This window comes from Hyperolius riggenbachi, chromosome 10 (genome assembly GCF_040937935.1).
Source record: "Hyperolius riggenbachi isolate aHypRig1 chromosome 10, aHypRig1.pri, whole genome shotgun sequence".
In the NCBI taxonomy this organism is placed as follows: Eukaryota; Metazoa; Chordata; class Amphibia; order Anura; family Hyperoliidae; genus Hyperolius; species Hyperolius riggenbachi.
Genome location: NC_090655.1, coordinates 67883912 through 67910381, shown reverse-complemented (window position 1 = coordinate 67910381; position 26470 = coordinate 67883912). Strand labels below are relative to the sequence as shown.

The 26470-nt window shown below is 43.3% G+C and overlaps 1 protein-coding gene across 2 annotated transcripts in view; it reads right to left on the bottom strand.

Moving 5' to 3' along the window:
- The window catches only part of ATRNL1 (attractin like 1), a 903042-nt gene that overhangs the window by 150630 nt on the left and 725942 nt on the right, over positions 1-26470 (bottom strand). For both annotated transcript variants that reach the window (XM_068257926.1, XM_068257927.1), the window contains exon 27: positions 20161-20268. In XM_068257926.1, the coding sequence (XP_068114027.1) occupies positions 20161-20268 (108 nt within the window). The remainder of the gene's footprint in view (positions 1-20160; positions 20269-26470) is intronic.

The window sequence follows — 26470 nt, the reverse complement described above, 5'->3', positions numbered from 1 at the left end:
ATGGGAGAAAAGAGTACTTATCCGTTAGTCGGGCACATCTGGCAGGTGGCGCTAATTACTATTCCTCCTCCAGTCCGCCATGGATAGTAGGGAAAGATGTAACTCTGGTGGAGTTTTGTCGCCACCTGCCGGATGCGCCCGGCTAACGGATAAGTACCCTAAAGCACTATAGAAATGTTATTGTATTGTATTGTAGAATTAGCATGTCCCAGCACTATCCAGAAGGCGTATATCATTGTCAAAGGCCTACAATTAAAGGGAAGGTCCAAGCAAAAAAAAAAAATGAGTTTCACTTACCTGGGGCTTCTACCAGCCCCATGCAGCCATCCTGTGCCCTCGTAGTCACTCACTGCTGCTCCAGTCCCCCGCTGGGAGCTTTCTGACCTCGGAGGTCAGGGCCGAATTGCGTACATTTTTACACATTCCCGCTAGTGCAGGAACATTAACGCATACATTTTTACGTGTTAGTGGTGCAACGCGTAAATTTTTGTTCCTGCACTAGCTGGAATGCGTAAAAATGTATGCAATGTGGCCCTGACCTCCGAGGTCAGAAAGCTGCCAGCGGGGGACTGGAGCAGCAGTGAGTGACTACAAGGGCACAGGATGGCTACATGAGGCTGGTAGAAGCCCCAGGTAAGTAAAACTCATTTTTTTTTTTTTGCTTGAACCTTCCCTTTAAGGCTAGGCTCATATATGTTTAAATTCAACAGAAACCATAAATTGATTCCTATTTGACAGTTTACACCATCTTTAACCCCAACTGTAAACACTGTTCAGGGTTCTAACAGACTCGCGCTGGAGCTGACAGCACAGTGATGTGATGAACGCCTGCGGTGAGGCACAAGCGCCAGACAAGTGATAGATTTTCCTAATATAAATCCCCAACCCCCCCTACAGCCAGCATTTCTCAAGTGTTTCACAAGTGCCTGCTCGGTGGTGAACAATCATTGTAAAGTTCCATAGGCAGGTGATTCCCGGCAGTTGGGGAAAGCCAAGTATAGTTCTTGCTAACCACCAGTGTGAAGGCAAGAGAAGTACAGCTAGTTCGGATCTGATAATGTATTCAGACTGAATGATTGGATCGAAAATACAATTGTCCACTAAAAATTGCTCATTAATGTGCATCTGTACAGAAAAAAAAATGCAAATTCAGACAAAAAATGGCAAGGTCCATGTGGCTAATTAGCAAACAAGCCAGGCGCTTGTTTTAGGAATAGCTTGAGAACGTGCAAAACCCCCAAATGTCCAAGTCTCAGACAGATGACCCAAGGTCGAGGAAGACACGAGCCACACACAGGTAAACCTACTTTAAAGTCATCTCCACACTTTTTCAAACAGCAGTGTTGGGTACTAGTCTAGGGGACACAGCAGGAAACCTCATAGGGAAAGGTTATCCAATTCCACCACCCACTACAGCACAAAGCATTGTGATTGGGCTAGTAGTGTGGGCGTAGTTAACTTCAACCTATCTGAAACCTAGCAGTTCCAGAGGGTGCTCTACACCTAATCACATTAGCAGAATTTCCCCATGAGGTTTCCTGCTGGGTCTCCTGAACTAGACTAGTGTAAACATTTCTGTGGCAGATAACTTTTGAAGGACACAAAATGTTTAAAAGGTACAAATTACAAATGTTACTCTTTTCAAATTCCAAGTCCAATGATGTCTCTTTTACAAAACAATATTAGCCAGAATGCCTGTTCTAAAAGAATTTGTCTTTGGCTGCCTCTCCCTCTATGACCCTCAATTCCCAGCCCCTCCTCTCTTGTACATTGTACGAGCCTGTGAAGTGGTTTCTCTGGGATGTGTAGAAGTGCGGCGCTCCTGTCTGCAGGGCGTACATCAGTGTGGCGCCTCTGTCTGCCAGCGTACATCTCACCGCTGCATAATAATCCGGACTGTCTGATGATTCGCGCGGCGATGTCACCTCAGGTGTCAGAACACCACGGAACAGGAAATGTTTGGAATGAATCCTGGCAGGAGATGGAGGAACATGAATAAATTCCGGCTAAAATTAAACCTGAGAAGCTTACTGGTGGCTGGCAGTGATTGAAGCCCAGGAACCAACCAGGTACCTCTTCAGGAGTTATCTAAATAAACTGGACACCTAGAGCCACAGGGATTTTCTGCAGAGCGTTAAATGGATCTTAGAAGCCTTGTAGTACAAAGTCCAAAATCTCCTTCTAAAAATGGAATTAAACATCTATGGTGTGCATTGCATGTCTATTCCAAAACTAGTGCACCAAAGCAGTTACCTGAAAATAATGACTTCCTCATCTTCAAACTGCCAGGGAATTGCCTGACCCTCATCTGCCCCCCCCCCCCCCCCCCCACACACACACATAATGTACTACTGACCCACCTACACGTGCATGACTGTGCACCTACCCTTTAATTTCCAAAAGACTGGTAGGGGCCAACCAGTTGTGTGGCAGGTGCTATAATGCCTTCATGCACATGTATACAGGATGGACCCTGGTAAAGATAAGAGAGGCAGTAGAGGACACACAACAAGCCAATAAAAGAAAGCCATACCCAATCAGCTAGTAAATCGCATTATCAACTGACCGTGTTCAAATCAACTTCATAAAATGCATTCATTAAAAGCACGGCTGTCGTAATCGAAGAGAGGGAGAGTAGTGGAGGTGGAAAGATTTTGCACTGTATTGAGCAGTACAATACTGCAATAAATGCTATTAGCAGCCAGGGTCCAGCTCCCCATAGGCTTTCTGTCTGTGAACTTTAACTTCCTTTAAGTCCTACAAGAAGGTGGAAGGCCTCAGAGCCGGGACAAGGTCCTCCAGCACCCAAGGCTGAGACACCAAAGTGCCTCCCTCCATCGCTCCCACCCCAGCTGTCACACACTGATTGCTTTTGGATTAAGAGTAGGCCCAGGGCCCCCAACAGCTTAATCTCTAGTTATCTGGCTTGCAGTCACTGTCGTGTATCCCCTTTCCTTATTTATCTCTGCTACAAACACAATAGGGGGATGATAGCTAATTGAGTTGTGCGCCCCCCTCCTACACTACGCCCTGAGGTTAGAGCCTCTCTCACCTCTGCCTCGGCCCTGCAAGGCCTGGATTGCCAGGCCCTTCACCCCTGCAGAAGACACTGGGAAGGGAAGTGGCATAGACCGCAAGGCCCTTCATCCCCTGCAGAAGACACTGGGAAGGGAAGTGGCATAGACCGCCAGGCCCTTCATCCCCTGCAGAAGACACTGGGAAGGGAAGTGGCATAGACCGCCAGGCCCTTCATCCCCTGCAGAAGACACTGGGAAGGGAAGTGGCACAGACCGCCAGGCCCTTCATCCCCTGCAGAAGACACTGGGAAGGGAAGTGGCATAGACCGCCAGGCCCTTCATCCCCTGCAGAAGACACTGGGAAGGGAAGTGGCATAGACCGCCAGGCCCTTCATCCCCTGCAGAAGACACTGGGAAGGGAAGTGGCATAGACCGCCAGGCCCTTCATCCCCTGCAGAAGACACTGGGAAGGTAAGTGGCATAGACCGCCAGGCCCTACATCCCCTGCAGAAGACACTGGGAAGGGAAGCGGCATAGACCGCCAGGCCCTACATCCCCTGCAGAAGACACTGGGAAGGTAAGTGGCATAGACCGCCAGGCCCTACATCCCCTGCAGAAGACACTGGGAAGAGGAGCGGCATAGACCGCCAGGCCCTTCATCCCCGGCAGAAGACACTGGGAAATGGAGCGGCATAGACCGCCAGGCCCTTCATCCCCTGCAGAAGACACTGGGAAGAGGAGCGGCATAGACCGTCAGGCCCTTCATCCCCTGCAGAAGACACTGGGAAGGGAAGTGGCATAGACTGTCAGGCCCTTCATCCCCTGCAGAAGACACTAGGGAGGAGAGAGGCATAGACTGCCATGCCCTACATCCCCTGCAGAAGACACTGGGAAGGGAAGTGGCATAGACCGCCAGGCCCTACATCCCCTGCAGAAGACACTGGGAAGGGAAGTGGCATAGACCGCCAGGCCCTTCATCCCCTGCAGAAGACACTGGGAAGAGGAGCGGCATAGACCGCCAGGCCCTTCATCCCCTGCAGAAGACACTGGGAAGAGGAGCGGCATAGACCGCCAGGCCCTTCATCCCCTGCAGAAGACACTGGGAAGAGGAGCGGCATAGACCGTCAGGCCCTTCATCCCCTGCAGAAGACACTGGGAAGGGAAGTGGCATAGACCGCCAGGCCCTTCATCCCCTGCAGAAGATACTGGGAAGGGAAGCGGCATAGACCGCCAGTCCCTACATCCCCTGCAGAAGACACTGGGAAGGTAAGTGGCATAGACTGCCAGGCCCTACATCCCCTGCAGAAGACACTGGGAACAGGAGCGGCATAGACCGTCAGGCCCTTCACCCCCTGCAGAAGACACTGGGAAGAGGAGCGGCATAGGCCGCCAGGCCCTTCACCCCCTGCAGAAGACACTGGGAAGAGGAGCGGCATAGACCGCCAGGCCCTACATCCCCTGCAGAAGACACTGGGAAGAGGAGCGGCATAGACCAACAGGCCCTTCATCCCCTGCAGAAGACACTGGGAAGAGGAGCAGCATAGACCGCCAGGCCCTTCATCCCCTGCAGAAGACACTGGGAAGGAAAGAGGCATAGACTGTCAGGCCCTTCATCCCCTGCAGAAGACACTGGGAAGAGGAGCGGCATAGACCGTCAGGCCCTTCATCCCCTGCAGAAGACACTGGGAAGAGGAGCAGCATAGACCGCCAGGCCCTTCATCCCCTGCAGAAGACACTGGGAAGGAAAGAGGCATAGACTGTCAGGCCCTTCATCCCCTGCAGAAGACACTAGGGAGGAGAGAGGCATAGACTGCCAGGCCCTACATCCCCTGCAAAACAAACTGGGAAGGGGAGTGCACAGACTGCCAGGGTGTCAAAAGCTACAACACACAGAAAAAAGAGACCGGGAGCAGTTATGTGATAGCAGACTGTGGCTGCCAATTAACATGCTTATCCCAATTATTTAGGTAGTTGAACATTTACTGTTCCTAGTGTATGTTGTGGTGTTGCTGGACCTATAATAGTTGTTTTTTTTTAAACTGTGAAACTGGATTAATTTTAATGTACCTACTTTCTCTTGTATGTATTTTGTGACACCTGTTACAAACTAAGTGGGCTTGTCCATTGTGAACACTGAACAATTGATTCTGTGGAAGAGCTTGCCCATTCTATTGTCTGTAGGACTCACAGGCAAAAAAGAACAAGTCCATTCCATTGTATCTGTGACATAAAGAGTTATAAATAACTTCTTAGGGACACGGACCAGAAAGCTTGGGAATATTAATGGGAATCTACAGTGAAAACAAACTTATGAGATAATGAATTGCATGTGCTGTACAGCTAGGAAACAGAACATTAATAGCAAAGGAAAAAAAAAAGACTCATGTTGAGTTAAAGAGACACAGAAGCGAAAAAAAAATATGATATAATGAATTGGTTGTGTACTATGAATAATTACTAGAAGATTAGCAGCAAAGAAAATATACTTTTATTTTCAGGTATATAGTGTTTTTTCTAACATTGCATCATTCTATAATATGTGCACATTACACAACACTCAGCATTCAAAATGAGTCTTTCAGAGCAGTCTGTGAAGTAATGACCTCTCCTCTAGCAGAGGAAAAGTAAATAGTCCAGGAACAGTTGAGATAATAAAAGTCAAATAACAGCCCTCTCCATGACTAAGTTAGTCGGAGAGCTTAATGGCTTGTTTGCATAGAGATAACAACTGGAGTTTCTCAACTCTTCCTGTACTGGAAACAATTACACTGATGTATCTTATTTCTTAGCTGTGCTACACATACAAATCATAGTATCATCATTTTTTTTTTCGCTTCAGTGTCTCTTTAAGAAACTTCAGTTATCTATGCAGAAGAGCTTCTCTGAGCTGGGTCAAAGACGGTGCTGTTTTCTGAAGCACTTATACATCAAAGTACCAGTGAAAGACAACTTTAGATAAGGATTTACTGCAGGAAAGTTCAAAGGGTCATTAGCTCTGCTCTGTTTTATAGTTTAAAATACAGAGTGTAATTTATAAACTGCAAATATTAGAGGATGATGCAATGTTAATAGAGAAAAAAAAATATAACAAACTAAAAATGAGACTTTTCTTTGCTACGAATGTTCCATTAATTATCCGTATTACACATGCAATTCATTATTTCATAAGTTGTTTTTTTTCAATTCAGCGTCATTTTAATAACGTCCCCGTCTCTTATTATTATGCTTTTGGATTTCTACTTCTAATTTGAACATTTTTAAAAAAACGCAAAATTGAAATAATGTATAAATAACAAGTTATTCCTATTCAAATGCCCAATCCAATCACACTTCAAGGTGTCCTCCTTTAAAATCTAAATGAATTTATAATTGTGTTTAAAATGTAATTTAGATACAAAAATGCAATACTATTTATTATTTTATTTTTATAGTCAAGGGAGGAGAAGGAAAGGACAAACTTTAGACACAGTTGAGACATTTTAAAATTTTAAAACAGCAATTGGTACACACCGCAGCAAGTTTACTATCAGTAAATGCACAAAACTAACATGGAGCTAAAATCAAGAAAGCAAGCATATTGCATCATGAACATGATTGGTTATGAAATTTAAGCACACTCACGAATAAGGACAGTGAAACCTTAGCGAGCTGGTCACTATCAACACCTCAGATGATCGCCCCTTCTGAGTTGGAACAGGAAGCGGCGGAGAGGAAGGGAAGGAAGTAGGAAGTGTATCTTCACATTTGCCTCCCCACATACTAGACCTAACAGCTGCAGAAATGAAACAGATGCGGGGATCTTGTGACTGCCATGGGAATTGACAGGTGTGTCTGCATCCTGCAAAGTTTCACAGGCCCAGTTAATATTTGTCAGCCACATCATAAAAGTTTACATGGAGTGATTTGTCCGTGAGCCCAGCCGCCGCTAGCGCATTATCCTAATGTAATCTCAGGATATCGTTACCCATGATTTATAGCGCGCAGCTCTCTCTGCATAAGATCCATTATGAAGTAAAATATTAATAACCAGAGCGGAGTTACTTCCCAGAATCCTCTTAGGAGGCATCATGGAAGCCGCAAAGAGTTTTCTGGTCTGTTCCTTTGTGCGGGGGCTAAACGAGGGAGCCATGAGGCCTGGCGAGACAGTGGTAGCAACCACATCAATACACTGTGCCAACAGCTACAACTCTGCAGGCTGTACTGAGCAGGGGGAACAAAGGAAGAGCTACTGTGCATAGTCCATATAGACAGAATACAGATACTGAGCATTACAGCCAGCATACAGGACAAGAGAAGTGCTACTGTGCAGCCTCCCTACATACAGAATACGGATACTGAGCATTACACCCAGCATACAGGACAAGAGAAGTGCTACTGTGCAGTGTCCATACATACAGAATACGGATACTGAGCATTACACCCAGCATACAGGACAAGAGAAGTGCTACTGTGCAGCCTCCCTACATACAGAATACGGATACTGAGAATTACACCCAGCATACAGGACAAGAGAAGTGCTACTGTGCAGCCTCCATACATACAGAATAAGAGCAGATACTGAGCATTACAGCCAGCATACAGGACAAGAGAAGTGCTACTGTGCAGCCTCCCTACATACAGAATACGGATACTGAGCATTACACCCAGCATACAGGACAAGAGAAGTGCTACTGTGCAGCCTCCATACATACAGAATACGGATACTGAGCATTACACCCAGCATACAGGACAAGAAAAGTGATACTGTGCAGTGTCCATACATACAGAATACGGATACTGAGCATTACACCCAGCATACAGGACAAGAGAAGTGCTACTGTGCAGCCTCCATACATACAGAATAAGAGCAGATACTGAGCATTACAGCCAGCATACAGGACAAGAGAAGTGCTACTGTGCAGCCTCCCTACATACAGAATACGGATACTGAGCATTACACCCAGCATACAGGACAAGAGAAGTGCTACTGTGCAGCCTCCATACATACAGAATACGGATACTGAGCATTACACCCAGCATACAGGACAAGAAAAGTGATACTGTGCAGTGTCCATACATACAGAATACGGATACTGAGCATTACACCCAGCATACAGGACAAGAGAAGTTATACTGTGCAGTGTCCATACATACAGAATAGGAACAGATACTGAGAATTACATCCAGCATACAGGACAAGAGAAGTGCTACTGTGCAGAGTCCATCCATACAGAATAGGAACAGATACTGAGAATTACACTGGCCATACAGGACAGGAGAAGTGCTACTGTGCAGCCTCCATACATACAGAATAAGAGCAGATACTGAGAATTACACCCAGCATACAGGACAAGAGAAGTGCTACTGTGCAGTGTCCACACATACAGGATAAGAGCAGATACTGAGAATTACACCCAGCAAACAGGGCAAGAGAAGTGCTACTGTGCAGTGCCCATACATACAGAATAAGAGCAGATACTGAGAATTACACCCAGCATACAGGACAAGAGAAGTGCTACTGTGCAGTATCCATATATCCAGAATAAGAGCAGATCTGAGAATTACACCCAGCATACAGGACAAGAGAAGTGCTACTGTGCAGTATCCATATATCCAGAATAAGAGCAGATCTGAGAATTACACCCAGCATACAGGACAGGAGAAGTGTTACTGTGTGTTTAGAAAGAATAGTAAGATACTGAGAATAGCTCCCGAGTCCATAAAACATAATTAAATATACTGAAGACATTGCCTGTTACATAGCACCAGATAAACAGGAGGCCTCGGGAAAGATAATTGTAGGTAAATATTTACAGCTTGGTGTCGAGAATCGGGAATTGGATGGATTTTCAGGAACATAATGGCGGCCTGGCAAGTTGAAGAGAAAAATGACAGCTTTGTATGTTGTGTTATAGATCGCTGCGCTGGATAATTACCGCGTCCCATCAGAAAAATGCCCGATAACGAGTAAATCAAACATCCATGCTGACCACAGTCACAATTAATGTCATTACGCTCTGGAGATTAATGTCATTATGCTCTGGAGATTGACTGCTTGTTACCGCTGATCAATTCACAAGCCATAATTACAATAATTGGAGCGCAGAGCGTGCGTTTACCCGGGTGAATGTGCAGATCTGTGCAGGTACGATGGTCTCTGGGGGGACATTGGTCAATAGTGAGGGATAAAAAGTCACATTCCATGTTTCCTCCTACTCCCATAGCTCTGTTGTCATGGTTAATTATGATGGACAGGTCCTCTTATTTATAGTGTTTAACCACTTTGCACCAAGGCCTGCTTTCCCCTTAGGGCCGATTCAGATGGGGGTCCTGTGGTGTTACGTTGAAATCCTTGTCTGCTAGTGAGCAAAAAAGCATACACCAGCTTCTGGCGGCACTTCCAGATGGGGGTCATTTTTGACCCCCGTAGGGGGACATGGAAGCACAACACTTAGAGATCCTGGAAGCTACATGTACAGTGGTTTGCAAAAGTATTCACCCCCTTGAAGTTTTCCACATTTTGTCATACTACTGCCACAAACATGAATCAATTTTATTGGAATTCCACGTGAAAGACCAATATAAAGTGGTGCACACGTGAGAAGTGGAGCGAAAATCATACATGATTACAAACAATTTAAAAACAAACTGCAAAGTGGGGTGTGCGTAATTATTTAGCCTACTTTGTAGAACCACCTTTTGCTGCAATTACAGCTGCCAGTCTTTTAGGGTATGTCTCTACCAGCTTTGCACATCTAGAGACTGAAATCCTTGCCCGTTCTTCTTTGCAAAACAGCTCCAGCTCAGTCAGATTAGATGGACAGCGTTTGTGAACAGCAGTTTTCAGATCTTGCCACAGATTCTCGATTGGATTTAGATCTGGATTTTGACTGGGCCATTCTAACACATGGATAGGTTTTGTTTTAAACCATTCCATTGTTGCCCTGGCTCTATGTTTAGGGTAGTTGTCCTGCTGGAAGGTGAACCTCCGCCCCAGTCTCAAGTCTTTTGCAGACTCCAAGAGGTTTTCTTCCAGGATTTCCTTGTATTTGGCTCCATCCATCTTCCCATCAACTCTGACTAGCTTCCCTGTCCCTGTTGAAGAGAAACACCCCCAGAGAATGATGCTGCCACCACCATATTTGACAGTGGGGATGGTTTGTTCAGAGTGATGTCCAGTATTAGTTTTCTGCCAACACATAGCGTTTTGCATTTTGGCCAAAAGGTTCCATTTTGGTCCGATCTGACCAGAGCACCTTCTTCCACATGGTTGCTGTGTCCCCCACATGCCTTGTGGCAAACTGCAACTGGGACTTCTTATCCTTTTCTGTTAACAATGGCTTTCTTCTTGCCACTCTTCCATAAAGACCAAGTGCACGACTAATAGTTGTCCTATGGACAGATTCCCCCACCTGAGCTGTAGATCTCTGCAGCTCTTCCAGAGTCACCATGTGCCTCTTGACTGCATTTCTGATCAGCGCTCTCCTTGTTCGGCCTGTGAGTTTAGGTGGATGGCCTTGTCTTGGTAGGTTTACAGTTGTGCCATACTCCTTCCATTTCTGAATGATCGCTTGAACAGTGCTCCGTGGGATGTTCAAGGCTTTGGAAATCTTTTTGTAGCTTAAGCCTGCTTTAAATTTCTTAATAACTTTATACCTGACCTGTCTGGTGTGTTCTTTGGACTTCGTGGTGTTGTTGCTCCCAATATTCTCTTAGACAACCTCTGAGGCCATCACAGAGCAGCTGTATTTGTACTGACAATAGATTACACACAGGTGCACTCTATTTAGTCATTAGCACTCATCAGGCAATGTCTATGGGCAACTGACTGCACTCAGACCAAAGGGGACTGAATAATTACGCAAACCCCACTTTGCAGTTATTTATTTGTAAAAAATGTTTGGAATCGTGCATGATTTTCGTTCCACTTCTCACGTGTACACCACTTTGTATTGGTCTTTCATGTAGAATTCCAATAAAATTGATTCATGTTTGTGGCAGTAACATGACAAAACGTGGAAAACTTCAAGAGGGCCAAAAACTTTTGCAAACCACTGTATATATAAAGTATTTATAGCTTTCCCTGGGGTCTAGTGAAGCTTTCCCTAGAGTCTAAGGGTCCTCCTTCACTTCATATATTCTTTGGGGGTAGCCTAGTGTCCCCCTTTCCCTTTAAGGCATTCCCTGGTAGCCCAGTACCTTCTTGCCTATTCCCTGGTAATCTAGTGGTGCCCTATCTTTTCCGCAGCATCCCCTGGTTACTACGGGAGGAGGGTTTAGGTGGTTAATATGGGGTGGGGTGGAGGGTGAAACCTAGGTAGGGGGCCCCATTACATTTTCGCAGGGGGGATGCATGGTTTATAGTTACGCCCCTGTCAGTGGTGTAGCTAGAGATCATGGGGTCCTATAGCAAAACTTTCATGGGGCCCTCTAATGTAGGCACTCTTTATCTATGCCACCTGCCCCTACCCTATGGATATGAGTTAATTGGCAATTTATATTCTCATGCAATCTACATTGCATATAGGTCATGGGCACTGAGAGGGTGGAGGGACACAATCAAGTTAATAGTGAATACATCAAGTACCACTGCTATGGCTATTGCTCCACCCCTGGCCCCTGTTAATGTCATGACATTAAAGGAACACTATCTATTAACATGTTTTTTTTTTAACCTGGGATTAAGAGAGTTCCTGAAGTGCTGGTAAATAATGATGTATACAGTTCACCTGCTTATCTCTTTTATATACAGTATCAAATTCCTTTCACTCTTAATGAGAAACCGTAACCAAGAATTTAACTTCATCCCAGTCACTAGCTGATACCCTCTTTTACATGAGAAATCTTTTCCTTTTCACAAACAGATCATCAGGGGGCGCTGTATGACTGATATTGTGGTAAAACCCCTCCCACAGTGTGATGTCAGGACCATGGTTCTGATATCACACTGTAGGAGCCTTGTTGCATTGTGGGAAATAACAGCTCATTACTGTTGTTTCCAACTGCCAAAAAAGCAAGCAGCATCTCCTTCCACTGACATCACCTGCCAGCAGTAAAAATGTCACCATGTGATAAATGTCAGAATGTAAATCAGGGAGAGGAAAGATTTTACAATGGGAAAACACTGACTAAATCATTTATACATAATTATTGTAAAAATGAAGCACTTTTTTATTACATTATTTTCACTGGAGTTCCTCTTTAACTGACAGCAAGGCTGGCCATATCTGACGGGCCAGTGAACCATGAGGGGAGGTGGAATCCCTCACACTACATCTTTTAAAGTTTAACTGTCGGGCATAAAATAAAAAATCAATTCTTTATTTTTATCTGGTAAAACAAGTAATAAGGATGCTAACCAGGCAATCCAAAAGTTAACTCCATAAAACGCTGCAGAAGATGACACAGCTAAATAAATACATAATAATAATAGTGATGGCTTTACATGAAAACACACACACACTAGGATTATTGGTTTTCTAACCATGTGAGTTGTCCCAGTTTATAATGTTCTGTATCCCAGAACCTGCACATATTTAGTGTAAGTCATGCCATACCTGCCTATACATGCTGCTGCCTTACAGAAATAAACACTTGATATAAACATAGCAGATCCCAGGAATGGAGATGTTTATATAGCGAAATATATTCATGCTGTATGGGCTGGCGATAGACTAGGATTACCTCCAGCAGCGATGTGGATGAGGCAGGCCAGACTTCAATCACAACTTGTATAAACACATCTCGCTGCTGTTTACTGAACTGCCATACTTTATAACAAACATCCGCCTGGACAAACAAACCCACAAGATGGATGAAGGTGAGGAATGCGGCCTGGAACTGCGGCGGTGGAGCGCTCCGAGGTGTCCCGCTACTAAGAAATTTCAGAGTATAAAGTGATTTCTGCTTTGTTTTAGATAATACAACATTTTTTTTCAATCGGGAAAATATTAAATATCTTCAATAGTGCATTTGCCTAAGGCTCCACACTCATGTGAATTCATTTACGTATAAGGAGCTTATTCACACTACAGAGCACATACACGAATGCGATTTGGTGCATGCGTTGCCCTCGCGCGGCCATCGCACAGAATACACATTGTGGTGTGCTAGAGCGCAGATGTCGGCAGTCGTACCCATCGGGGGAAACGTGTGCGTTGTACGATAAAATATGTTCCCAGAAGCGTTACATCGTAACGTATGAGAACGCACACCTGTAATGTGAATGAACATGAAAGTCTGTGGACTTTTATGTTGCCATGTGGATCGTACACTACGTGCGTTGTGTCAAAACTGACAGCGCAGTACATAGTATGAATGAGCCCTAAAACAAAGGCACCCTTGCCGTGTCTGCAATCAGTTAACTACTGTACAACAAAGGCAAGCTTTCATCCATTAAAGTGAATCTGAAGTGAAAATAAACTTATGATATAATGATTTGTATGTGTAGTACTGCTAAGAAATAAAACATTAGGAGTAGAGACATGAGTCTAATATTGTTTCCAGTACAGGAAGAGTTAAGAAACTCCAGTTACCTATGCAAAAGGGCCACTGATCTCTACAACTTTCAAAGTCGCAGAGAGCTCTGTCTTCTGAAGCATGTTATATCAACTGTCAGTCGTATTTTTTTTTCCTTTGCAGAGGACAGTTCAAAAGTTCACTAGCTTGCTCTGTAAAATCATTTAGAATGCTGAATAGTGTAAACTGCAAATATTAGAGAATGATGCAATGTTATAAAAAACACTATATAACTGAAAATAAAAATATGAGAATATTTTCTTTGCTACTAATGTTACAGTAATTATTCATACTACACAACCAATTCATTATATCATAATTTTTTTTCGCTTCAGTGTTTCTTTAACGGACAACTGTAACGAGAGGGATATGGAGGCTGCCATATTTATTTCATTTTAAACAATACCAGTTGCCTGACCACCCTGCTGATCCTCTTCCTCTAATACTGTTAGCCATAGACCTTGAACAAGCATGCAGCAGATCAGGTGTTATTGTCAGATCTGACAAGATTAGCTGCATGCTTGTTTCTGGTGTGATTCAGACACTGCTGCAGCCAAAAAGAATAGCAGGGCTGCCAGGCAACTGGTATTGTTTAAAAGGAAATAGATATGGCAGCCTCCATATTCTTCTCATTACAGTTGTCCTTTTAATCCTTTAGAAAAAAATGATGTAAAGCGTACCCGAACTCTTGCACAGCACACAATTAAAAGTCTTTACTTCACGTATAGTTGCTGAAGAAATTTCCTTCTCTGTGTTCTGTACTTGTTTAGGCAGATAAATGAGTCTAATTAGTTCTTATCAGCAACTGTGAATAGACTGCAGGAGGTGGGATTCCACTTAAGGTGGCCATACATCTCTCGACATGGCAGCCAATTGACCATCCAATTCGATAATTATCCGATTATCGAATCGGCTGAAAATTGGTGCTGCCAGGAACATGCCTGGATTGACGATGTGACTGATTTCGGGCCGAAATTGGTTGCATGTATTGAGTGGACATGCTGCAAGATGTCGGGCCATTGTGGTTGATCGTGTGCACGGCAGTAACGGGACGAGTGACAAATGCGACGACAGCCCTGAAGAGTGCAGTGATTTATTTTCATGTCCTGTTGTGGGAAATGGTTTTAAACCTAAGACCTATGTGCTTAAAGAGGAGCTGTCAGCCATACTATCTCAGAACCCCCCCCCCCCCCCCCCGCATATATAAGTATATAAATACTTGCTCTACTTACATAACATGTATATTGCACTGTCCTCCACGTTTTGATTTTAGTTATTTTTCTACAGTAAAAAAAGAGAACTCCTCCTTAGCATTTCCCATTTTAAGTGTGGCTATTTTGAAGCCAATACTGATGTCATTTCTTCCCTTACTCTCCTCTGCCTGATTGTGTATGCATTGCCCGCCCTTCACTATAGAAAGTACATTGTCTCAGCATGAGAAATATTGGTCAATCAGAGGGGAACAGAGGTGTGGGAGGGGAAAGCAGGAGGGAAAGAGGCTTCAGCCAATCAAGCTGCATTAGTTAAGTCTGAGGGGAAATAAAGAAGCAAAAAACCCAACATGCCCTGCAGCTTCCTTTCTGTGTACCAAATAAGAGTCAGGTAAACTGGGGAATGATCATTTATCAACAAGAAAAGTAATAGTGAGTTTAACTTTTGGATTGCCTGGTTAGCATCCTTATTACTGGTCTCCCATTTTTTTAAAAAAATAAAGAATTGATTTTTGAGTTTATGCCCGACAATTACACTTTAATGGAGTAGTTAGGTGACCACTCTTTCACAGTGCCGTGAATCACCTCAAGCCTGGTCTCTCTTGGGCCTTCCTCAGATTGTCTGGTGAAGATTGGCAAAGTGTAATGTAGTCACTTCAGCCTCTCCCAGACATGCTGGAGAGACTATCATTACAGAAGGCTCACTTCAGTCTCCCCCAGACAGCAGAAGTAAGATTTTGAAATGTTCAGTAGAGACAGTAAGAAAGAACACCGTCAGCACCCTCATGATAAGCACCCTCTTCAGCGGTATACTGAGTTTGAGAGGCAGAATGGTAGCGGGGGGAGGTACGCACGTATTGCAAATCACAGCGGGTAATTTGTGATCTTTGCATGTTTCTGCCTGTTTGCGGATGACAGTAACGGAGGCCATTTCACGGGCGATTGCTCTGTTGTAACACTGCGCGCTGCAATTTTCAGCCTCTCTCTTCCATTAAGAGAGCTTCAGACTCGATAGCACGGCCATTAGCCGCAAATGAAAACATCACTCGCTGCCGACACTCCTTCAAACTACTAAATGAAGGGGGAGCGCTGATGTGCGACTCGCGGCGCTACACCTACACTAAAAACAACTAATAAAGGTGCACTGGGAAACAAGGTGTGATAATAATCAGGGTGTGATAATGCTTAAAGAGCAGCTGTTGCTGAGGAACCATGGGGCAGCCATTTTGCATCCCAAATCACTGCACTGTCTGTCAGGTTCACTAAGACAATACTGAGACCTCTGGGATAGCCATACCTCCATCAGATGAACAAGGAGAGACTAATTATCAGGGAAGAATCGGAAATAAAATGTTGTAATACATTGATTATTTTATCATCAATGAATAAATCCGTTCTTCTAATCCATCATATAACCAATCATAAAAAAAGTTATTTTTTCTCTGATATACTAAATTGACGTTTAACTATCACCTTTAGAATATTTTACTGTTGATTTAGGACATCAATGGAGTTAATTTTCTGTCGATTCAATCGCTTGGGCAATTCTTCTTTGAAAATAATGCCATTAGTGCACTCCTTTAAAGGGCAACTGACCTGAGAGGGATATGGAGGCTGCCATATTGTAAAAGGAAATTAATATGGCAGCCTCCATATCCCTCTCCCTTCAGGTGTCCTTTAAGGTGCATACATGCATCTAATCTTGAATGTCCAATTTTAACACTCATGTAGCTTGAGGACCAACAGATATTTAATACTTAAAGAGAACCTGAACTGAAAATAAAAAGTCAAAACCTCCCATGTAGTCTGCTCATCAATCTCTTTCTCCTCTCTTGCGTCCTGTTTGTCCACTGTGGTCGATGTAATTATTCGTCCTCCATTGTGAAAATGGCCATTACCCCATAACATGCTTCCTGGTCAGCATACTGTTAAACTGTTATATAGCACACTTGAGCCATAGGGAAACATGGACATTACCTTGCACATTCAGTTGTAACTGACAGCAGCCGATATATAACTGACAGCAACGGGTATATTTCAGTTCTGACAAAATCTTGTCAGAACTGGAAGGGATCACTGTAAGAAGAAAATGGTGAGCTTCTGAGAGGAACTGATGGTGAGGTTAGTATGTAATATTCATTTGCAGCTACATTATGTGTTTATTTTAAATAATTTTACTCAGTTCAGGTTCCCTTTAAGTCCTGGCAAATAAGAAAACTATTCTATGTATCTTACCAGGTCCTCTGATCTATTGCAACACATTGCAGTTGTAACAAAGCAGCCACATAACTATACTGATTGATAATCAATGTGGTCACATGATCACATTTCTCATGCTCTTCATTTAAATGATGGCATCTATTATTAGGCACTGGCACATATGCAATTAACTTTTTCTCCTGAGTTTTCTCCCAGGAGATAATTTTTCACCTTCTCTTTAAAATAACTTGTTGGCACTCTGCAATTAAAAAAAAGTAGGTGAAAAAGTACTATCAAAATTATTTTGAGCATTTTCTTGCTTACTGTTGGTTTAACCACTTCGCCGCCCGGGTACAGTATATCTACGCTCCTTTGGACTGAAGTTCCCCGCCCGGAGCGTAGATATACGCACTCGCATGTGCGCGCTCGGTCCCGCACGCCGCCGGCCGCTTGCCCGGAGATCAATGACCGGGAAAAACCATTCCCGTTCGTTGATCTCTGCCCCCAACAATGATCGGCTGCTTCTATGAGAAGCAGTGCGATCATTGTGAAAAAAAAAAAAAAGTTTCCCAGCCTCCCTGAACATCCTGTAAGCGTACTTCCGACGCTTACAGGACGCATTCAAAAAAATGTTTTGTGGCCATCTTGTGGTCAAAAAATAAAACTACACCCAAAAACAGTTTTCACATACAAATACATTATTTTACAATATAAATTAACTCATTAAAGAGACTCTGAAGTCTCGCAAAAATAAGGTTTTTCTTTTAAAAACCTCATTAACATTATAGTCTCACCTAAACCGCCGCATTCCCACGGCTGCAAACCCCCTCGATCACCCCAAATTCACGGGGGTACAAGCAGGCAACTTCCGCATAGAGGCAGCGCAGCTCTGCCTCTCTCTATGTGCTTCAATCAGCGCCGGATCGCCGCCTCACCCCCGCGCCTCTCAGTCTACCTTCACTGAGAGGGGCGGGGGAGAGGCGGAGATACGCGCTGATTGATGCGCATAGGGGCGGCAGAAAAATCCACGACCACGAAAGTCGTGGATTTTGCCTGCTCTGTACCCCGTGAGTTTGAGGTGATCGAGGGGGTTTCCAGTCACGGGAATGCGGCGTTTTAGGTGAGACTGTAATGTTAATAAGGTTTTTAAAAGAAAAACCTCATTTTTGCGAGACTTCAGAGTCTCTTTAACTCCCACACTCCCCAATTGTTACCATTTTTTTTTGTAATACAAAAAACAAAACAAAAAAAAAATAGTTACCTTAGGGACTGAAATCTTTAAATATTTATATCAAGAGGGTATAACACTGTTACCTTATAAATTATGGGCTTGTAATTAGGGATGGACGCAAAACTGAAAAAGAAAAAGCACCTTTATTTGCAAATTAAATATTGGCGCCAAACATTGTGATAGGGACATAATTTAAACGGTGTAATAACCGGGACAAATGGGCAAATAAGTTACATGGATTTTAATTACAGTAGCATGCATTATTTAAAAACTATAATGGCAGAAAACTGAAAAATAATTCTTTTTTTTCCAAATGTTTTCCTATTTTCCCATTAAAACACATTTAGAATAAAATAATTCTTGGCATAATGTCCCACCTAAAGAAAGCCTAAAAAAACAAGATATAGTTCATTTCATTGTGATAAGTAATGATAAAGCTATAGGCGAATGAATGTAAGGAGCGCTGAAAGGTGAAAATTGCTCGGATGCTGAAGGGGTAAAACCCCTCAGTTGTGAAGTGGTTAAAAGGCATTTTACTGATGTGAAAATATCTAGGAGAAAACTCTTGAGAAAGCGTTAATTGCATATGGGCCCCTGTGTGTTCAGCCAATAGGCATCTCTTGCATCTTCTTCATTCTGGGAATGGGGAGGAGTTTTATATCTGATCCACACTGTCAATTAAAACACTGACCTCTAGTGGAGTTGCTAAATTCTGCTTTTTTTGGGCTGAGACACCTTAAACAAAACTCAGCTGCTGCGGGGGATTGGAGAATTGTTCCGTGATGGTGCAGGCACAGGGCGGTTGCAGGGGGCTAGTAGAAGCCCCAGGTTACAGTACTCCTTTTTTTTAAAAAAAATTCTTTATTTAAAGTTTTACACATAGCATATAGAAAGTATGATATTGATACAAGGGAACTGTAAGTAGTACACCCGGTTACATTGTTGACAGATAATCCTATACAGTAGGTCAACCAACCGCGTTGACTTCCAAAGTCCATAACCAAGTGATTAAAATAAGCGAACATATCCCTTTCTAACCATTAATTGAGGAGATAGTAAATATTTTGACATATTGAAAACTTTTCTTAAGCTAAGAGAATTGCACATGTCTGCCACTCATGTGCGCTTAACTATATAATCGGAGTTAGGTTATAAGAGTTTTTTTTATCTGCATCAAGAGGGACCTGAGGCCCTAAGGGATCATACACTCAAGTGATCCCCTTGACGTAGATCTATTGTCTCTGACATAGTGACTGATTTTCAATTCGTAGAGTCAATGAAGTATTGCTCGTACATGTATATTACCTATGTAGCATAGATATGAATGCACGCCAGGTGCACTCAATGTATACTGCTAGTGTCCTTATTTGACCCACTTATCAATATATGCACTCAGATGCTTAGTTGGGTCTTACAGTACTCCTTTAAGGAATATACATTTATAAATTATTAGTCAACATTTGTCCATTGTAAAAGATAGCGGCCTTATTACTGCTGGCAAGGTGCATCACTGTGGGATTTATTCCCCTCCTATCTGGGTATTGAGCAGTGACATCATTTGATCTCCCAGAGTACTCTGGGGCAGAAGGTTGTGTGACATCATAGCCTAAGCTAAATATCACTGGGAGGATGTTATTATACACCAATACACAGCAATACTGTATTTAGAAGAGTTTCTGATGTCAAAACAAGGAAAATCATAACAAAGGGTATCCTGAATATTATTTTTTTTATGTTCTGTTATACCAAGTCCTCTTTAAAATGTCATTATTGGCTAATGTGGCCTTTGAAAGGTGTGATCAGTTTTGATAACACTTATATACAGTATATAGCTTTTCTATACAATGCAGAGTAAATGCAGTAGATATAATGTAGTAATATGAAGCTATGAGGGTAATAAACCTTCTGATAATTCTTACTAAAGTGTAACAATGTTAAATCCTTTGTGTTATTGAAAATCAATGAAATACATCTTAGGGAAGAGTAAGCAGAACAGGGGACTTACCTCCGCAGGGACTCGCGAGTACTCCGCCTGTTCCGCTCCCACCTCTAGCGTCACGTCTACGGAGGCGAACGGCCGGCTCGCCATCTGCTGTCGCTCACGCATCAGTTGCTGCGGAAAAGTAAAAGAAGGTGATGTTACTTACACAGGTACTATTCATTACGGTGACAAGATCTGTTCTGTGCAACTGAAACTATTCTGTGTAACTGAATAATAAACTGTATTCCTGGAATGGATGCAACCGGCAGTTTCCATGATTTTGTTACATTACAACAGGGGTCCCCAAACGTTTTGGGTCGAGGGCCGGGTCAACATACTTCAGACTGCTGGGGGGCTGAAACATAAATAAAATGAGATGTAGAAGTCTTGGCGGGCCAGACAGTGAAGCATACCAAGGTGACAACCTGCAGTCCAATTGGACAACAGTGTCACCTGATGTGGAATTTAATTGGAAACCAGCAAATTACTGCTTTCTGGCTTCATTCTATATGCGGACCACCAATATTTAAAGATGTAGCTGACTGCATCTATAATACATTTTGTGTGTGGGGGGCCGGTAAAAAAGCCTCAAGGGGCCACATTCGGCCCGCGGGCCTTAGTTTGAGGACCACTACATTACAACATACAGTATATAGTCCCCAAAAAAAGATATTAAAAATATTAGTTTTCCCTTCAACATATTCATCATTATAAACATGCTTTACACATACGCTTTCAGTGATACAACAATCACTATTGTTGTTGTACATTTCTATAGCCTTGACATATGCTGTAATAAAATGGATACAAATACTGTAGTTGCCGTATATAGCAGTGATGGCTAACCTTGGCACTCCAGCTGTGACAAAAGTACAAATCCCATTATGCCTCTGCCTCCCCGAGTTATGCTTAGAGCTGTCATAGTATTGCAATGCCTTATGGGACTTGTAGTTCCACCACAACTGGAGTGCCAAGGTTAGCCATCACTGGTATATAGTGTGTTTACTATAAAAAGACATCCGTCCATCAAGTTCAACGAGAAGGAAAAGAAAATACTAAATGACTACATTTGTCTCTGCACTAGAGGAGCTTACACTCTAATGCCCTCGATCACAGACACACACTATTATTATACTGTTCTATAGCTCTGACATATTTCAACGCGCTGTTCAGTTAACTGATCCTTTCCCATCAGTCTCTGCACCAGAGGAGCTAACACTCTAATGTCCTCACCACAGCCCCACACACTATTATTATACTTTTATACAGCTCTGACATAATTCACAGTGCTGTATAGAGATTGCAGATCCATTCCCAGCAGTCTCGGCACCAGAGGAGCTTACACTCGAATGTCCTCACCACAGTTTCACACATTATTATTATCCTTATATTTTTTGTCTGCTACAAAAGGACCTTAAAATGTGTGCTGCAAAGCTAGACATTGTCAAAATGTCAATCTACAGAGGATCAGGGTACAGACCGACTCCTTGGCCAACAGCACAGCCTGCAGCTCTGAAGGGCTGTTCTGACTGATACAGGGACAGGGGTTCCTGAGCAGCTACTTTAAACAGGATGTAGTTGAAATCTGCTAATTAGGGATTTTTAAATAATTTTGAGTTGATGCAGGATCATGCAAATTTTGTATGCAAATGTATGCAACTTGAAAATGAACCAATCACATTTTACCTCATCAGGATTTGATTGGTTCGTTTTCAAGCTGCATAAAATTTGCATAATACTTCATCAACTCGAAATTATTTGCATCTCATTGACCATCTCTACTGCTAATAAATGAACTTCTATAGACAAACGCAGCCTCCGCCACACAGCGCTTCTCAGCATTAGGAGACATTTGTGCCGTACTGGCCCTTTAAGCCGGTGACATGGAGAGATCCCAAATGAATCTGCGGCTCCAACATTTGTCTCGGTTTCAATAACCCGGATTTTATAATTTAATTATAAGCTGAAGAAGCTGCTAATGAAAAGGATTCTAATTATACGTCTGTAATAATGGATAATGGATGGGTAAAGTATCTCCTTCATGACAACAGGGAAATTAGCCATCCCTAATTGCAGGCTCATTAAGCGTGCTCCTGCTGAATGGGTTAACGAATGGATGAGCATTATTTAGAGAAAAAGACATCAAAACAGAGCGACCTGAAGGTGAGAACAGAGACACGAAGCTCCTGCTGTGAGACTCTGTGCACAGCTGAATATAACTCTGTGTTCACAGTAATGCACGGTAACGCCAACTATATGACCCTGTGTTCACACAATGCATGGCTGTACATGACCCTGTGTTCACACAATGCATGGCTGTACATGACCCTGTGTTCACACAATGCACGGCTGTACATGACCCTGTGTTCACACAATGCACGGCTGTACATGACCCTGTGTTCACACAATGCACGGCTGTACATGACCCTGTGTACACAATGCACGGCTGTACATGACCCTGTGTACACAATGCACGGCTGTACATGATCCTGTGTACACAATGTACAGCTGTATATGACCCTGTGTACACAATGCACGGCTGTACATGATCCTGTGTACACAATGCACGGCTGTACATGATCCTGTGTACACAATGCACGGCTGTACATGACCCTGTGTACACAATGCACGGCTGTACATGACCGTGTGTACACAATGCACGGCTGTACATGACCGTGTGTACACAATGCACGGCTGTACATGACCCTGTGTACACAATGCACGGCTGTACATGATCCTGTGTACACAATGCACAGCTGTATATGACCCTGTGTACACAATGCACAGCTGTATATGACCCTGTGTACTCAATGCACGGCTGTACATGACCCTGTGTACACAATGCACGGCTGTACATGACCCTGTGCACTCAATGCACGGCTGTACATGACCCTGTGTACACAATGCACAGCTGTATATGACTCTCTGTTCACACAATGCACGGCTGTACATGACCCTGTGTACACAATGCACAGCTGTATATGACCCTCTGTTCACACAATGCACGGCTGTACATGACCCTAAATCCACACATGTAGCGCAGTGTGCCTCACGTGCCAAAATATAACTTCCAGGCAGTCCTGTAATTCATACAGTCCAGCCTCAAAGCACAACCAGCTCTGTGCCTTCCTCTTTCTTCCTTGGGAAGCTGCCCAACACAGTTTAGGCAAAGCCCCGCCCTCAGGATGCTGACTGTATGGTGCAAGTCAGCAGCCCACTGATACAGTGTGAGATGTCTGAATAAACAAGAACTGGGAGCACAGCCTGACGTAATATGTTAGTAAGAAATAGGAAATGAGTACTTACTCAGTTCAATATGTCTAATTTAACCAGGTCAAAATTGGATTTAACAAAACAAAACAACCCCCCCCCCCCCTTTTTTTTTTTTTTTTTTTTTTTTTTTAAGGACCAGAGCCTTTTTTTCCATTCAGACCACTGCAGCTTTCACGGTTTATTGCTCGCTCATACAACCTACCACCTAAATGAATTTTACCTCCTTTTCTTGTCACTAATACAGCTTTCTTTTGGTGCTATTTGATTGCTGCTGCAAGTTTTACTTTTTATTATATTCATCAAAAAAGACATGAATTTTGTCAAAAAAATGATTTTTTTTAACTTTCTGTGCTGACATTTTTCAAATAAAGTAAAATTTCTGTATACATGCAGCACGAAAAATGTGGACAAACATGTTTTTGATTAAAAAAAAACAAAACCATTCAGTGTATATTTATTGGATTGAGTAAAAGCTATAGCGTTTACAAACTATGGTGCAAAAAGTGAATTTTCCCATTTGGAAGCATCTCTGACTTTTCTGAGCACCTGTCATGTTTAATGAGGGGCAAAAATTCCAGGATAGTATAGACCCCCCAAATGACCCTATTTCGGAAAGAAGACATCCCAAAGTATTCAGTGAGAGGCATGGTGAGTTCATAGAAGATTTTATTTTTTGTCACAAGTTAGCGGAAAATGACACTTTGTGACAAAAAAAAAGGTTTCCATTTCTTCTAACTTGCGACAAAAAAAAAATGAAATCTGCCACGGACTCACTATGCTCCTCTCTGAATACCTTGAAGTGTCTACTTTCCAAAATGGGGTCATTTGTGGGGTGTGTTCACTGTCCTGGCATTTTGGGGGGTGCCTAATTGTAAGCACCCCTGTAAAGCCTAAAGATGCTCATTGGACTTAGCGCAGCTAGGCTGCAAAAAAAGTGCCACACATGTGGTTTTGCCGTACTCAGGAGAAGTAGTATAATGTGTTTTGGGGTGTATTTTTACACATACCCATGCTGGGTGGGCGAAATATCTCTGTAAATGACAATTTTTTGATTTTTGTTTACACACAATTGTCCATTTACAGAGATATTTCTCCCACTCAGCTTGGGTATGTGTAAAAATACACCCCAAAACACATTATACTACTTCTCCTGAGTACGGCGATACCACATGTGTGGCACTTTTTTGCACCCTAACTGCGCTAAGGGGCCCAAAGTCCAATGAGTACCTTTAGGATTTCACGGGTCATTTTGCGACATTTGGTTTCAAGACTACTCCTCCCGGTTTAGGGCCCCTAAAATGCCAGGGCAGTATAGGAACCCCACAAATGACCCCATTTTAGAAAGAAGACACCCCAAGGTATTCCGTTACGAGTATGGTGAGTTCATAGAAGATTTTAAAATGTCACGAATGACGCGATCGCCGCATAACCACGCCCGCCACCGCCGATGGGCGTATTGCGGTCGTTTGGGCCCAGCCCTTGCCGCCGCCCATCGGCTTAAGGCGGTTGGCAAGTGGTTAAGGGGCGAAAAGACTGTGGTCCTCAAGTGGTTAAGACCTCTGAAACCTTTTGCTATGAAGAAATGTTTCTATGTCAAAGTGAAACAACCATACCTAGAAAGGGAGGGCATCTTTCATGTAAAAAATGATGTTTTATCATCCCTACCCAGACATTTTAAAAGTGACATGATGAGATAGACATGTGTCATACCGTATGGTTTCAAGCAAATACCTATGCTCTGTTCCTTTACTTCTTTCCCTGCCTGATAGTGTTAATATTCAGCAATGAAAGTGACTTTCCAGTAAGGACCCAATCCGACTACAAAGTCTCTCACTGAAAAGGAGTTACAGCCATAAAACAGAGAACTGGGCTTCTGAGAGCAGAGGATATATTAAAAAAAGAAAGCAGGTCAATAGTTCATATATTTTAGCTCTCTGAGACATGGGACAGACTGTCATCGAGTTTGTTAGCATAACATATACCTGGGGATACCTACAAGTCATTTTTAAGAGTAGGAGGATAAATACAATTGTTTCTCTCATCAGTTTAATTTTACTTTTGGTTATTTAAAGTGGACCTAAGATGATTATTTTAAGAAAAAATATACATACCTGGGCCTTCCTCCAGTCCCCTCCAGCCTGATTGCTCCTTCGTAGTCCTTGGTTGCCTCTCGGTTCTTCTTAAATTGGCCCCGGAAAGTCCTCCTCTCCGGGGCCAACTGTGCATGCGCGCCCAGGCCGCACGCGTTTCCGCCGCTCTCCTTCCACCAGGAGCGTTCTGCACCTGCGCAGGACAGGAGAGCGTGCTCCTCTGGACAAATTACTGGGGCCAGTTGCGGATGAACCGGGAGACGATTGAGGACTACAAAGGAGCAATCAGTCCGGATGGGGCTGGACGAAGGCCCAGGTATGTATATTTTTTCTTACAATCACCATCTCAGTTTCACATTAAGGATCACACACACCTCATTTAGACACTTATTATTTGAACAATTTCCATCTATATAGCAGTTGTCATTTGGCTTTTGCTAGCTGGTACACACTTGCAATTACTGTCAAAACGCAGGGTACCCCCTAGGGAGGAGCAAGGACGTATCACCTGAGAGATGAGCTGTGACTGTAGCTTTTTTTGTTTTTTTCTTGGGTGGGGGAGGAGGCGGGGGATCCACCTCTATGATAGTGTGTAGCAAATTTTACAGCATTTCTGCTGATAACCTTGTCCACACATGGCCGCTATAGATGGCCCTATGCCCACCACAGCAGTGGGTCAACCCACTTTTCATCCACAAACCGGCAAATGTAATGGAAGGAGCATCGTAACCGAGAGTAGCGGCATTAGCGGGAATCACAGAAGAGATAATCACACTTTCCTGCAAATTTAAAAGCAATTAAACACATGGTCGAGTCTGTGCTAAGAGTTACAGCAGCGTGAGCCACAATGGTTCCATCCGCACTGCAAATGCATATTTACACAACAGGACAATAGAGTCTGCACAACATAGCAGAAGCTGACATTGTGGAGATGGGAAAGGTCACATGGGAACATTCCGTCTTCAGTAATC